The following is a 16,769-nucleotide window of genomic DNA, read 5'->3' on the forward strand; positions in this document are numbered from 1 at the left end:
GGCCAGCTGAGGCTATTAAAGCGATACTGTCTCAAAGAAAGGGATGATGTAGGAGTGTTTTCTATCTATCTGTTGCTTTCATTGGTTAATTAAAAAAGAAAACTGCTTGGCCTGATATGTCAGAACATAGGTGGATGGAGTAGACAGAACAGAATGCTGGGAAGAAGGGAAGTGAGGCAGTCACCATGCTTCTCCTAACCAAGACGGACGGTGGTTAGAATCTTCCCAGTAAGCCACCACTCCATGATGGTACACAGATTATTAGAAATGGGTTAATCAAGATGTGAGAGTTAGCCAATAAGAGGCTAGAACTAATGGGGCAGGCAATGTTTAAATGAATACAGTTTCCGTGTAATTATTCTGGGGCTAAGCTAGCCGTGCGGGAGCTGGGCGGGACGAAAAGTAGGCCTGCTTGCCTCCAACACTACAAATCGGCGCCCAACGTGGCCAATTAAATCCACTTAAAAACCTGAGTGAGCTTAATTTTAAATGCAGAAAAAAACAGAGTTTAACACAGCTTTTTGCTGTTTCCTAGGGCGTGCTGTAGATAAATTTCCTTGACTCAGCAGCCGCAACAGGAAAAAAACTGTGGTTTTAAAACGCCACTTCCTGGGCTGTGCCACCATCACAATCTCTGTCTGGCTCCTGCAGGAGTCAGAGCTTTAGAACGGAGCATTTGGAGTAAAGTGCTACGGCTTGCTTGATGGCAATGTGGACTGCTGTGTGCCTGGAACTGTGCGCGGCTCAGGGGCACCGAATGGCTCTGATGCAGAAGCAGCTCGGCTCTGCCATGCTGAACTGTGCTGATCTTAGGCAGGAACTATTGTAATTATCATAATAACAGCACAGTTAAGATTTAGACTGTGCAGGAAACAGGATGTACTGTATTTACCTCTACATGGCGCAACTTAAGTTTTTAAGAAGTGCTTAACATTTTAAGAAATGCTTCTGGATAATAAAGAATTACAGATTCACAATAGGACAGATTCAGACATAGAGGACCTCTAAATGGGTCACAGTGTTGGATGGCTATACGTAGACTTGGGAGAGAGAAAAAAAATAAAGACAATAAAGTTAATGCTTTTAAAAAAGGGTAAAGTATTTAAAGAGAGAGTAAATAAAGAAAAGTAAGCCACGTAAAAATGGAAAATTCACAGAGGGTCTGGATTATGTATTTTATTGTGTTTTCTTTGAAATTTTTAACTGTGAAGGAGCTAAGTACAAAAAAATATTTCATTAATAGGCTGCTAAAGGTATCTTGACATCAGAATTTGGATCTAAGGATATCATGCTTTGGAAAAAGAGGAAAAGGAAGAAGAACGGAGAAAAAGGAAGGGTGGGCCAGGCTGTGCAGGGGAAGGGAGAGGCGAACAAGATAAAAATATGCACAGCTATTGGAGACAGAGGGGGACGGGGTACAGTGGGAAGAAGACAGACCTGAGTGAGAACGGTTCAATTCTTTCCCCAAAGATAATGTGAATTTGTAGGAATAGGGAATATATTATTTTTCTTTACATATAAAACTCTCAAAAACACTTAGAAAAATTAGAAAAATCTTGGGCTACTTTCCTCTCTAGAAAGCAAAACCAACTCCTCCCCCAAAAAGTTACAAGAACTAACTTTTCCACTGCTTAACAGACCTGCTGCCATCAGTAGGACAGTACTGCAAAATATGTGCCTTCCTCAGCATCAAAGTTTCTACATAAATACAAACCAAGTTATAAATGTTAACATAAACATACTGAAAGAGCCTGGGGAGATGCCCAATATTTAATCAACCTATCTTTGGTACGAGTCACTGAATAAGGCAAAAACTGCTTTCCAACTCTATGGTCCTCAGTTTTTGTTTCCTTTTTTTTTTTTAGTGGGTATGAGTGTTTTGTCCAAATGTATGTATGTGTACTGTGTAGGGCTATGGGGTCTTAGACTAGAAGAGGGTGTTGGATCCCCTGGAACTGGAGCTGTGATCTACCATGTGGGTGCGGGTGCTGCTGGAAACTGAACCCAGGTCCCTTTTTAAGAACAGTAAGGGGTCTGAACCTGTGCCATCTCTCAAGCCCCAATATAAAAGAAAACCACATATCTATTTTACTATTTTTTTACATTATTTATTTATTTATTTCCCGTATGCAGTTCTCTTTTTCCTCCATGTGTAGCAAGCAAATTTTACCCAGAGTGCCATCTCACTTTGGCCTTCCTATCTATTTTAATATCTTCTTCCTTCTCCCTCCTTAAAAAAATACATATAAATTGAGAATATCATACAATCTATTTTGATCATATTTACTCCCTTTCCTCAACTCCTCCCAGCACTGGGATTTCATACCAACACAGACATACATAGTCTTGGTATATAGCCCTTACAGGATTAACACTCAAAACAAACCTCCTCAGAATCCTGCTGGGATAATAGGCATGTGCCGCCACATTCCGCTTAATTTCTTTAAAAAATAAAATAAAACAAAACACCAATGTCTATGAAATCTAGACCAGGATAAAGTAATGGTCTTAATCATTAGCCCAAAATAAATTGCACATTTATTGGCTCTACAGAAGAAATTCTCTTAGGCACAAATAAACTGGCAAAAGGAACAGAGATAACTTCTATTTTTCTTGAGGTAGATGCTTGCCTGCTATGTTCAAAGATAAGGGCTCGATTCCTGGCATAACCTTTTACCATATATCAAACTCAGGTCATAAGTCTCGGTTGCAAGAGACTTTAGGCATTGGGTCATTTTCACCAGTCCCAAAGCAAGCTATTCTTAATATATAGAATAAATGAAATATATTCAACCTTTGGGAAGTCAAGAACTTCAGTTTGCCAGGCGATGGTGGTGCATACCTTTAATCCCAGCACTTAGGAGGCAGAGGCAGACGGATCTCTGAGTTTGAGACAAGTCTGGTCTACAAGAGCTAGTTCCAGGACAGGCTCTAAAACTACAGAAAAAAACCCTGTTTTGAAAACAAACAAACAAACAAACAAAAAATGCTATAAGCAAAAGACTTACATTAAAAACCTATAAAAGAATAGTGGCACATGCTTAGAAATACATTCTTGTCCTTGAACACTTGGGGGCTAGAGGCAGGATGGAGAGTTTGAATTTGAAGTCCTCAAGCACTTCACTAATGAGCTGTCTCTCCAGCCCCTCAACCATGTTTCTGATTAAGGAACTGTATGCTTTCAAAAAGTCCTTTTTGAAGGCAGATATGGTGGTACAAGTGTAAAACTAGAACTAGAAAGGATGAGGCAGGAGGATGGAGCGTTTAAGGTCAGCATAGGCTACATAGCAATACTGTCTCAAATGAATGAGTATCTTTTTTGAAAACGCATTAAGGGAATATCTACCAACAACCCAATGTCACATCAAAGCAAGAGTGTATATATATTATAAGAAAAATTCTTAAATTTCTTATTTCTGATGCCTACAATTTCTAAAGGATAGATCATTTCACTCAGCAACAAAATAACCAGTAATTTTAGTTTCATTATGTCGTGGTTTGAACATGGAAAGTTGTGGGACTTCTAAATGGAATAGGCTTGCCAAAGAAAATATGCCACCAAGGGCAGGTTTGGAGGTTTTATAATCCGCCCCACTTCCTGGCCTCCCACTCCTGCTGCCATGCCTTCCTCATCTTGATGACTACACTTCCTCTCAACTCTCGGTAACTTAAACCCTTTCTTCCCAATTTACCTTTTGTCAGAATATTAACTACTTTAGTTAGAAACTATGAATCTCATGGAAACTATCATTTATTATACTGTCATTTCCCTTTAAAAAGGAATCCTTTACTATTGGTTACACTTAATATTTGGCTCCAGGAAAATCAATTTATCAATTCTTTTGTTTTCTTTCTTAAAAAAAAAATTTACTTATTATCTTGGTTTGGTTTTTTGGCTGCTTATTTTGGTGATATGCATTTAGTATAGTCCTAGCTGGTTTAAGAGAGATCTGCCTGCCTCTGCCTCCCCAGTTATGGTTTTAAAGGCAAAGACCAGCATGCCTGGCTTTTTAATGTTTTCTTGAAGCAGGGTCACATGCATCCCAGACTGGTCTTAACTTCCATGTAACTGGTTTTTTTTTCCCCCCGAGACAGGGTTTCTCTGTGGTTTTGGAGCCTGTCCTGGAACTAGCTCTTGTAGACCAGGCTGGTCTCGAACTCAGAGATCCACCTGCCTCTGCCTCCCGAGTGCTGGGATTAAAGGCGTGTGCCACCACCGCGCGGCATAACTTCCATGTAACTGAAGATGAACTTGAACCTCTGATCCTGCTATCTCCATCACACATGCACCACCATAGCTGGTTTATATGGTTTCACGTATGCTAGGCAAACACTATACCACACCCAGGCCCATAAACATATTTATTCCATAAGTACAGAATTGTAAGACACGTGCTATACAAGATGAGGAGTTGAGTCTGGATTCTCAAACCCTCATAAAGCCAGGCAGACATGGTGTCCACTTGATATCCCAGCATTGGAAAGCAGACAGGATACCAGGAAAGTGGGGCTACCTATAGAGCCAAGTCAGCAAACTCTGGGCTAAGCAAGAAATTCTGCCTCAATAATAAATAAAGCAAAGATCAGTTAAAGAGACCTCAACTATGGAGCACAAGCACATAAGCACCCACACTCAACACACACACACACACACACACACACTTTTCTTTTTAAAAAAAAAACACAAACACTATTTTACCATTTTAGATATCTAGCATATCTACTTTTTTCTCCTAGTAATTTTTAATAATTATGGTCTTAGTCACTAATACACCAAATTATTGAGGAGTGGGAAATATAGTCTTAACAAATATAATATAAATTAAGCCAGTTATGAATGATTATCTCACAGGTCAGAATATTACTGTTCAGCTGGGAGGACATCTTTAATCCTAACATTGAGGAAGGCAGGTGGATCTCTGTGAGTTCGAGGTCAGCATGGTCTACAGAGTGAGTTCCAGGACAGCCAGAGCTACACAGAGAAACCTTGTCTCGAAAAACCAAAAAAAAAAAAAAAAAAAAAATCCTATTAATAAAAATCAACATGATAGTTTTGGCCCAACTCAGTTTTCCAAATAATACAAGCCAAATACTACTAAGAAATGGAGAAGATGAGGCTCAATTTGTAGAACGTTTGCTTGGCATGAGCAAAGTCCTAGAGATCTCAATTCCAAACCTCATGTTCGTGGAACAACCATCTCTCCAGTCCCAGAGCTATTTTCTATGGACCTTTACAGATGGCCTCCAGAACTCCAAGTGAAAGCAAGACTAGAAAAACTTGTACAGTAAGTACACTACCAACCACACAAGGGAGTAAGGCCTGAGGTGCTACAGAGATGTCTGCTCCAGCTCCTTTTCTGGTTCCCAGTAGCCAAGGGATGAGGAGCCTCATAAGCAGTGTGCTTCCACCATGTTGCTACAGGCCCAAGCAACAGTGGACAAAAACAAACTTGAGCCAGAGTCAATTTTCCTCCTCTATTAGGTTGGCTAGCTATTTTTTAATACCCATGGAAAGCTCAACTAAGACATTTCTATAGAGATAAATAAAAAATTAAAACTATTTGTCTGGAGTTGAGAACAGGAGTACGGTGACTTACTTATAAATCTTTCTCCTTAAAAATGACACAGCTTCACTCTGTAACCCTGCTGGCCTGAACTCACTATATAGACAAGCTGGCCTTGAACTTGAGGCAAGCCTCATTTCTTTAACTCCTAAGTGCCAGGATTACAAGGTACAGATTACCACTTTCAGCCAATCTTTTAAATAACTTTTATGGGTATATAACACAAAAGAAAAAAAATATTTTGAGCAACACTTGCCTTTTTTCCTTTTGAGGTTTCAGAATCCTCATCTTCTACACTGAGTAGATTTGCCCCACTATACAGAAAATAAAGGAAGAAACCTTAAGCAACAGTTACAGTCCACACATTAATGCATCTGTTTCACTTCACTGCTCATCCAACTGGAGTCAGCAAACTTTTCTGCAAAGCCTCAGGCAGGCAAACATTTTAGGCTTCCCATATTGTAACTATATATACATTCCCTGTTACATCTTTACCATGGCAGCATAAAATTACCATAACATTATACAGCTGGCTGCTTTTCAACACAATTATGAACATCTAGGCAGTGAGCAAAAAAGATAATCCGCTGACCCCTCCCTAAATGAACATATGATCTTCTTTGTCAGGCTATATATTTTATATTTAGTTATGTGCACTATTTCCTTTTCTGTCTTGAATTGACATCTAGAGAACAGAAAAGTAATAAAAGCAAAGTACTACTAAGGGGAGGAAAATGAGCTAAAAAGAGGAATCCTAAAGGTGCTGGCACAATGACATCACATCACCCTTGGAGACAGCAACCTTTTGCTAGAACTAATAGCCATCATGCTACTACATTAACAGCTCACCAGCAACCTCAACATCACCAAAAAAATGAAATCCCTAAGGAACACAATAAATTACAGAGTGCAATCCATACACGAGATGCATACAATGGCACCTAATAGATCATTTATAAAAGATAACTGTGGGAAATCTTCCAGAACAAAAATCAAATATATCTTTTTGATAAGTCTGCTATATATAGTAAACTCCAAGCTATTTTTAATAAGAACATGTTTTGCTTCATTGTTATAGATCAACATATATAATTATGTTAATACAAAAATTCTCTTCTAAAAATTGTATTAAAATGTTTGAAAGCTAAAGTATTTCTGCAGTAATTTTATATTTAGTTTTCATTTTTAAAAACTATGTAAATATTAAATATCTATTTACTGGGAAAAATTAAAAATAACCAGAAAAAAGGGTAGTATGATTTTAAAAAGGGACTTTATTGAAATAAATATATCAGTTCGAAGTTCTCTTTCAAATAAAATTACCTAAAATAATGGACATGAAATAACCCCAAGTTACATGATAATGCTTTAAGAGCTGGTGTGATGAAGCACATCTGCAGTTCCAGCACTAAGAGGCCAAAGGAGGACAGCTACAAGGGTAAGGCCACTCTGAGCTAGACAGGGACTTACAGCCTGGCCTGGGCTATAAAATGAGGCCCTCTCCCAAAAAATTAGGAAAATAAAATTTGTAAAAATGCAGTGGCACACAACTTAAATTTTTAGCACTTGGAAGTCAAGAGCAGGTGGATACTACAGGTTCCAGGCCAGCCTGGTCTATAGAATAAGTTCCAGGACAGCCAGGACTGTTATACAGAGAAACCCTGTTTGGAAAACAAACCAAAAAAGTAAATAAATAAATAAATAAATACAATTATATTTAGAGCTCTGCCTAAATTTTGTGTATTTATACCTCTCTGAATTTTTTTGCCAGTGAAAAAGGAAGTCAGTAAACCAATAACTTAAAAATAGTATTGAATTTGCAACATGATTATCATAGTATGCAAAAGTACTACTGTAACTCTTATTAAAGGCAATGGAAGCACACTGTGGAAGAGCACTCTCCAAGGTAAGGCCCTGACTTGATCTACAGGGTACTATCAAAAGCAACAACAAAACCCACACCTCTTTTGTAAAATTTCACACAGCACTGACTTCATGCACATTAACACTGCTTTCACTTCTATCTGGACAATGCCTATACATAGCATCCAAACTGCTGTGTTTTCCCTGGTGGAAATGTGATTAAAGGTGGATGTGGTGGTCACAGGTTCACAAGCTGAAAACAGAAGACTTAATCTTTCATATACAATTTAGAGGTTTTCGGATTGTTTCCAGAAAGGCTGTCTTTTAAAGAGGAGCCAAGACTACTTGAGTTTGAAAAGTGTTGTCTAGTCATTCTTCAGTCATTAGAAAACATGTATTACATACACATACATTTTGAATATAAATATAAAGAAATATAAGCAAAATTATTTACCAACAAATACTGATTTATCTCTTCTTACTGCAAAAAGATACCATATTAAAACTTTCCACAAAGTATTAATTGATTTTCTACTGAAAAGTTTCATTCTTATAAAGTATCAGAGGGAAATATCCTTACTCTTTATCTGCATCTCCTTCACTTTCTTCTTCATGATCAAAGCTCCAATTATTTTTAAAACCTCCATCTCTCTTAGATTCTGATCTAGCCAAAGCTGAAATAAAACAAACTGAAATAAGTATTCATTAATGTAACTACTGTATATAAAAAGAATTTGAGCTTTTCCCAAACTCTGATTGTTCTAATTTATTTATTTATTTATTGATTGATTTTTTTCAAGACAGGGTTTCTCTGTAGCTTTTTGGTTCCTGTCCTGGAACTAGCTCTTGTAGACCAGGTCGGCCTTGAACTCACAGAGATCCGCCTGTCTCTCGCTGGGATTAAAGGCAAATTTTTTTAATCTTAATGCTTTTTTAAAACTATTTTTGTAAGCAACTTACAACTCCAAGAGGAAAAAAAAACATATTAAAAGTTGGTTTTCTAATGAGATATGTCTATGTCTACTACAGAAACAAATTACTAAAACAATAAAATGGGGAAGGGCACGCATGTTTATTTAAAATATATAAAATCAGTCTTACTCTCGATCTTTGATCACTGATCCCAGGAATCAGTCCCCCTGATTTAGTCCTCTTGCTTTATTCATGAGAACTGCATCCGGCCACTAACATTTTCAATAGACTCAATCACCTCTGCCTTCTCACAGAAGAGAAACAACGCATGGCCTTCTGTGTTGGCAAGGTAGTCAATCTGATAACCAGAAACCTCCAGATCACCAGAGATATTATTAGAAAACACACAACAAGTGGGAAGGGTGAAATAAATGACGTTTAAAAGCTAAGATCTGTCCTGGAGCCACAAGACAAAAGTCTAACTTTCTAGAGTTTAAGCTTTAAGATTAAGTTCAGGGTCTTAATGTTACAAGAAGTCAGACTAACCTAAAGGGTAGGAAAAAGAAAAATGTAACTAGTGATGACCTACCCTTTGATCTGGACTTGCCCCTTGAATTACCGAGGACAACATATATCCTATCCATCTACAAGGTCTGGTGGGGAAGCAAAAGCTCAGTGATGGAGTACTTGTCCACCATGCTACAGACACTGGCTTCAATCTCCAGCACCATAAAACATAAATAAATAAAGTGAAAATATAAAGTGTATCTAACCATTGGCTGCAACCATGAATGCAGCCCAACACGAAATTGCAAACTTACTAAAAATATTATGAGATTATTTTCTACTTAATTTCATGATTCTCAATCATGACCTCTGTAGGTTACAATGCCAAAAGGCTAAACATCCATCTCTCAAAAATTCAGATTTTTTTTTCTTAAAGTTAAGGATAAATTCATTAGTTTTTTTTTTTTTTTTAAGGCAGACAACCTGAAAATCTTGGCATCTTCCCAGCGAAGAAAAATGGAGACAGGAAGGGAAAAGGCTATGTTGGTTGAATTAAGTCAGCAGGTAAGACAGCCACATGGCAAAAAAGCAGTCAAATAGTGGGAGACGGGCTTTGGAGAAAGAATAAGAAAGTATAAAGTTCTAGAAAAAGCATGCTTACTCTCTGGCCAGCACGCAAAAGAAAGAGACAGAAAAGAAAAAGGAAAAGTTATATTTTCTTAAGTCAAGCCTTAGAAAGACAGGACCTGTTGAAGGATTGATTATTGTGAGGACTGTTCCGAATTCAGATTTAAAAAAAAAAAATCACACCCCTAAGATAATAGTGCTAAGAGTAGGAAATTTGGGAGATATGGGGCAGAATCCACAGCGATGGGATAAATCCTAAAAAAGAGACCCATGGAAGTTGGTTTACCCTTCCTCCATGGGAAGATATAGTTACAAGTTGCCATGTGTGAGGTAAGAATCTGGATACCCTGACTTCACTGTCTAGCCTCCAGCACTGAGAAATTCATCTAGAGCTGGTCATGGTGGTGTGTATCAGTCAACCCAGTACTTGGAAGGTTGAAGCAGGATCACAAGTTCATGGCCAGCCTGGGCTACACAGAATTTGAAAACAGCCTTAGATACATAGTAAAGACCCCATCCCACTCCCAAAAAGTCAACAAAGACAAATGATGAAGTCTGTGAAACCTTTAACATCACTACAAAGACACTAGGTAGAGCATTCTCAAACACAAACCCTCAATTACTAAGAGACCAGAATTTTTACAATCTATGTGATATAGAAGTCTATAATTAAAACAGCTTCCTTTTTGGTCAACAAAGGGCATCAGAATTTGGAAGCACTGCAACTAGACATTCACAGTACGAAGCCTTCTTTAGAAGTTGGCCTGTGGCAAATTTACTACCTTACTGTGAAGGCTAGTTTTAGTTCCTAAGCTAATAGACTCTAGAATCTTGTGGGGATGCCTAGATTAACTGGCCCATGGACATATCTGTGGAGAATTGTCTTGATTGTACTAACTGAGCTGGGGAGGACTCATCCACTCTAGATCCCTGTGTTTTGGGATCCTGTAGAAAAAAATCTGAGTGGTGGTGGCTCACACCTTTAATTCCAGCACTCGGGGAGGCAGAGGCAGGTGGATCTCTGAGTTCAAGGCCAGCCTGGTCTAAAGAGCTAGTTCCAGGACAGGCTCCAAACCTTGTCTCTGAAGAAAAAAAAAGGAACTGAGCATATGCATGATTCTTTCGTTTTCTCTCTGCCCTTAACTAGATATGACCAGGTGTTTCGATCTCCTGCTTTCCTGACTTCATTCAAGCAATGGTAAACCAATTTTGTGAGCTAAATTAAACCTTTCTTCTCCTAAGCCACTTTTATCAAGGTATTTTATAACAGCAACAAAAACTAAACCGGGACACTTAGCAAGTACAAAGAAAAGTGTAACTGGGGCACCAAAGTGAAAAGCCAAACTAACCTAGAGTGCCAGTCAAATGAGACCCAAAATTATATACTGGACATCACAAACTCTTGTTCCATACTGTTTTGTGAATGAACTACCCAAACTAAGAGGAAAACATGGCAGCACTCAGTCACTATTGAGAATGTTAGTCAAGACTCAAACAATAAATGCTCCATGTTTAAAAAACCAGAGGCTAGAGGGAAGGAAGGCCCCGTGGGTAAAATTGTACTGGCTGAACAATCATGAAGACCAGATTTTGACCTCAGCATCCATGTAACAATGTGGACAAACACTGGAGTATTGTTGGGGCTTGTTGTTAAAAAACAGCTGAGAAAATGCAAACCCCAAGTTCAGGCCGAGACCTGCCCTCAAAAGGAGTAGGTAAATAGTGATAGGGAGACCCCCAATACCCTTTTCAGATCTCCTCATGCACACACAGGAGGATATAGCCACATGCAGGCACAGTACGCATAGACAAATATACAAATAAGAACTACAGAACTGGTTAGATATTAACCTCTCAAATAAAGGACATATTCCCCTTATAAAAAAATTTTATATAATTTTATGTATATCCCCTGAGAGAATTTCTTCAGAATAGGCCAGACTTAGCTCATTTCAACAAACAAACACATGAAAACAAAAAAAGAGGCTTTAGAAAAGCAGAGAGCCAGGCGGTGGTGGCACACATCTTCAATCCCAGCACTCAGGAGGCAGAGGCAGGTAGGTCTGTGAGTTTGAGGCCAGTCTGGTCTACAGAGCAAGTTCCAGAACAGTCCCCGCTATACAGAGAAGCCCTGACTGTGGTGGTGGGGGGAACAAAACAAAACAAAAACAAACAAAATGGAAAGTGGAGAAATCCAACCAACACTTCTACATTCAAGTGTCGAAGGTTCCATCAACTGTGATGTTGTATTCACAGCATCACAACCTTTAATACAGTAGGAGAGAAAAGCTGCCATCTCCACCTGCACAGTGCTGGGATTACAGATATGCAGCAACGTGCCCCGTCTAAGTGGTGCTGGGGATATAAACAGCGCGTCATGCACAGCAGGCAGAAAGTTCAAATCCTCAAAGATCCTTGAGTATTTACATGCCACCACACTGTTATGAGTAACACTGGTTGTTTTGTTACTATCTTAAATTAGAAACAAAGTTTCTTCCATTGGTAGGAATCAAACCCAGGACCCTGTGCATAACAGGCAAGCACTCTTAACACTAAAGCCATCTCTTTAGCTCAATACATTTTTTTCTTCTATATTCTCCACCAAAATAACAGTGATGTAAGAAGAAAAACAGAGAGGCGATAATAGTAAATGAAAGAAGCAACAAAAATAGCAAAAAGGGGCTAAAGAGATTGGTTCCCAGCGCACACATCAGCTGGCTCATAACCACATGTTACTCAAGAGGATCCAACATCCTCTTCTGGTCTCTGAGCACCCATCACATTTATATTAACACACATATATAATTTTAATCATAGGTAGGAACTATTTTAGTTGAACCTGAAAGAGGGTAAGGGCAGTCAGTACAGGGGATGGTTTGGAGGGAGGAAACAGAAGGAGAAATGATGGGATTATACTATAATCTCAAAAAATAAAAAGATTAAAATAAATTATTTTAGTAGGACATGTTCAATCTAAAGAATTCAACCAAAGATTATTCTCCAGAATAGAGAGAATCCATCATAGAATACAGATGCTGTGGGGGCTGAAGAAATGGCTTGGCGATTCAATGCAGGTGTGGTTCCCAACACCTACATGTGGCCGTTCAAAAGCACCTGAAACTGGAACCATAAAGAACACAATGCTTCCGGCCTTCACAGGCACCTGAACTCATGTGCACATACATCGCCACCACAGGCAGTCAGACATAGACAGACAGACTGACTGACATACACACACACACACACACACAAATAAAATTAAATTTAAAAGTTTGTAATTAGCTTTCTGTTGGTTTGACAAACATCAACAAAAGCAACTCGAGAAAGAAAATGATTTATTTGGCTTATAAGTTATAGTTCACCATTGAGGGAAGGCAAGATAGAAATTCAAGACAGAACTCTGAAGGCAAGAACTGAAGCAGAGACCAAGGAGGAACACTTACTAGAGTACTTTTTATGGCTTGCTCGGCTTGCTCTCTGATTCAATACAGGCCCACCTGCATCCTGATGGCACCACCCACAGTGGGTTGACCTCTCCTCTATCAATTAGCAATTAAGAAAATGTCCCAAAAACATGCTCACAAGCTAATCTGATGGAGACAATCCTTCAGTTGAGGTTCCCTCTTCCCAGATAGACCAAGTTAAGTTTACAACTAAAGCTAACTATAACTATCTAGCGCCAGGTCTGAACACAATAGGTAATTTTGAACCTTGAATAAACAATTTTTATACAACCAAAGAAATATTCAACCTTGGTATGAAGTACTGTAACTGCAAGTCCCATGTGACAATCAGAGGACAAAATTAAATCAAATAATTGTAAGAGGATGATGATATCTAAAAAAAGGAAAACGTAAAATCTGATGAAATGTTTTCAGATATCAATTTGGACAGTGAAGCTGAATTTGCTCACACAAGATCTAGACATTCCACCAAGCACACAACAGGCCAGGTGTGGGAAACTATGATGCAGCTGGATCTGGCTTGCTGTTTATTATAAACACTACCAGGTATGGTAGCACACACCTTCAATCCCAGCTATATTCCTTAATGCAGGAAGTGAAGACAGGTGGATCTCTAAGTTTCAGGCTGGTCACAGCTATGTACCAAGACCCCATCTCAAAAAAAAAGTGGGGGGCACAACAATTACATAAGTGTGAATATTATTTATATAAGAATGCATATATACCTATGTATATATAGGTGTATGTCTGTAACTCAGTGATAGATACATAAAGAAATGGCTGGGTGCACACCTTTAATCCTAGCATTCAGGAAGCAGAGGCAGGAAGATCTCTGAGTTTGAGGCCAGCCTGCTGCCCTACAGAGCAAGTTCCGGGACAGGCAAGAAACAGAGAGAAACCTGTCTTGAAACCCATCCCCCGAAAAAAACAAAAACAACAAAACAAAACCTCAAAACCCCAAAATAAAGGTGGCTAGGTACAATGACACAAAACTATAATCCAGAAGTCAGGATGAGTTGAGGCAAAAGGACTGTCCTGAGTTCAAACCAGTCTAGGCTAAACAGTAAATATCTGGCCAGCAGGGTTATATACATAGCAAGATCCTGGTATATGGGGGGGGGGGGGGGGGGATAATAAAAAAGTAACAGAAACCTTAAAAAATAGCAGTCTGAGATGGTGCTGGGTCACTCTCAAATTCTCCAAAGGCAGTTTCTGTGGAGTCCCTGGCTCCCCAATTCAAGTCTAAGCCCACTGTTGCCATGCTAACCACCCAAAGATACCTCAAGACTACATGGAGAGGGAGCAGGCCTGCCAGGCAGACTCCAGCATGAAGCCAACCTGAAATCAGAGCATCCAAGTCAGGCCCTACTGTAGTGAGCTGCGTGGTGTCACACCTGATGGAGATGTATAATCAACTCCTGAGATGGCTAAGGCCTGACCTATGCTATGATCACGCAATGATTATCAGCTGCCTGCATATGCGTGAACCTATGGGCAGTGCCCACCTGGCAGTTCGGGGTTGGCCCATGCCTACTTAAGGGCTGGGAGAGGTTTTGCCCAGAGAGAGGAGAGGGAAGGAGAGAGAGGAAAAAAGGAGAGAGGAGAGAAAGAAAAGGAGAAGGAGATAGATTGCTGTGAATAAAGTCCTGGAATAAACTGCAGTGAGAAGAGCTCCGGTGGTCGCGTCATCCTTGCGGGACGAGGGCTGAACAGTTGGTGGCCGGTAGGGGAACCTCCAAACCTCTCTCCGTGGAGCCCAGAACTTGCTGCAGTCAGGGGGTGCACCAAATAATCCTCAAGGTAAAGATTGGGGATCCGCGACAAAAAGCGGGTTTTCCGCTCTCGCCGGTAGAAGGGAGAGTGGGGGTAATAGGGCCGCAACCAAAGCGGATGGTTTAAAGTCAGAGCCACGATCAAAGTGGACGGTTTAAAATGAAAATAAAAGGAAGAATAGGAGTTTAGAATGGGCGCTTCAACATCACACCTGATTTTTCTAGCTCTTAACGAGCTGTTACGGAGCGCATTAGAGAGGTTTTTGACTGAATGTGACACAATTGCTTTTTGGTTTGCCGTCTCTGGCAATCTTAATGTGTCATCCTGGGATAAGCCTGGTAGAGATCTGGATTTTGCCACTGAACAAAGTATGCTAAGGAAGGGAGTGATATTTGTGTGGTTTGAATTACCGACACCTCTGGAGTTTGCAGTGGAGTGTGAGCAGCTGCAGCTCCAAGGCCAAGCAGCACTGAGGGTCTGCGAAGCTGCAAACACCGGGACCTGCCTCAGGGCATAGAAGTACAGCACGAGGTAAGATCTGTTGGCCTGAACATAGTTGAGCATATACTTTTGTTGTATGATAGGGCCTCTCTTGGGTATATTCCCAAGAGTGGTATTACTGGGTCCAGGGGTAGGTTGATCCCGAATTTCCTGAGAAACCGCCACACTGCTTTCCAGAGTGGTTGCACAAGTTTGCATTCCCACCAGCAATGGGTGAGTGTACCCCTTTCTCCACAACCTCTCCAGCAAAGGCTATCATTGGTGTTTTTTATTTTAGCCATTCTGACAGGTGTAAGATGGTATCTTAAAGTTGTCTTGATTTGCATTTCCCTGATCGCTAAGGAAGTTGAGCATGACCTTAAGTGTCTTTTGGCCATTTGAACTTCTTCTGTTGAGAATTCTCTGTTCAGCTCAATGCCCCATTTTATAATTGGGTTGATTAGCCTTTTACGGTCTAGTTTCTTGAGATCTGTATATATTTTGGAGATCAGACCTTTGTCAGTTGCGGGGTTAGTGAAGATCTTCTCCCAGTCAGTGGGTTGCCTTTTTGTCTTAGTGACAGTGTCCTTTGCTTTACAGAAGCTTCTCAGTCTTAGCAGGTCCCATTTATTCAATGAGGCCCTTAATGTCTGTGCTCCACATTGGAGCACCGGACTGAAATCTCAAGGTCAAAATCAGGAGCAGAAGGAGAGGGAGCACAAGCAAGGAACTCAGGACCGCGAGGGGTACACCCAAACACTGAGACAATGGGGATGTTCTATCGGGAATTCACCAAGGCCAGCTGGCCTGGGTCTGAAAAAGCATGGGATAAAACTGGACTTGCTGAACATAGCGGACAATGAGGACTACTGAGAACTCAAGAACAATGGCAATGGGTTTTTGATCCTACTGCACGTACTGGCTTTGGGGGAGCCTAGGCAGTTTGGATGCTCACCTTACTAAACCTGGATGGAGGTAGGCGGTCCTTGGACTTCCCACAGGTCAGGGAACCCTGATTGCTCTTCGAGCTGATGAGGGAGAGGGACTTGATCGGGGGAGGGAAATGGGAGGCGGTGGCGGGGAGGAGGCAGAAATCCTTAATAAATAAATAAATTTAAAAAAAAAAAAGATCTGTTGGCCTGAACCTCTGTCCCAGCCTGGGGCAACCGGCCTGGACCACATCGGGCGGCTCAGCCACGCCACGCCTCCACCTTACAGTTCGGTGGGGAGGAGCCTCCACCTCTCTCCCCTGTCGCGCAACAGAGTCCAAGCTCGGCTAGAAAATGGCAGTAGATTGAAGTAAAAACCTGTAAGAATGCAACGTCCCCGCTCAGCAGGAAGTAGCCAGACAGATTGACAATGCCCAAATTCCCTAAAACTTGGTTTAAGCGGGGCCCTTTCTGTAGTAATAAGAGCAGCGGCGGGGCTGCGTCCCCAACACCCCAGCCGCCTGCTCAGCTTATGCCCCAAAATAATTACACGGACACTGTATTCATTTAATCACTGCTTGGCTCATTTCTACCTAGCCTCTTTTAGGCTAACTCTCACACCTGGACTAGCCCATTTCTTATCATCTGTA

General features: G+C 40.4%; 1 protein-coding gene across 3 annotated transcripts in view; it reads right to left on the reverse strand.

The window, feature by feature from the left end:
• The window catches only part of Senp6 (SUMO specific peptidase 6), an 88,363-nt gene that overhangs the window by 63,429 nt on the left and 8,165 nt on the right, over positions 1-16,769 (reverse strand). For 2 of the 3 annotated variants that reach the window (XM_075965127.1, XM_075965126.1), the window contains exons 2-3: positions 8,008-8,101; positions 5,821-5,878 (exon numbers count right to left, since the gene is read on the reverse strand). The exons of the other annotated variant lie outside the window; for it this stretch is intronic. In XM_075965127.1, coding sequence (XP_075821242.1) covers positions 5,821-5,878; positions 8,008-8,101 — 152 coding nt within the window. The remainder of the gene's footprint in view (positions 1-5,820; positions 5,879-8,007; positions 8,102-16,769) is intronic. 3 annotated transcript variants of the gene reach the window in all.

Source organism: Microtus pennsylvanicus, chromosome 3 (genome assembly GCF_037038515.1).
Source record: "Microtus pennsylvanicus isolate mMicPen1 chromosome 3, mMicPen1.hap1, whole genome shotgun sequence".
NCBI lineage: Eukaryota > Metazoa > Chordata > Mammalia > Rodentia > Cricetidae > Microtus > Microtus pennsylvanicus.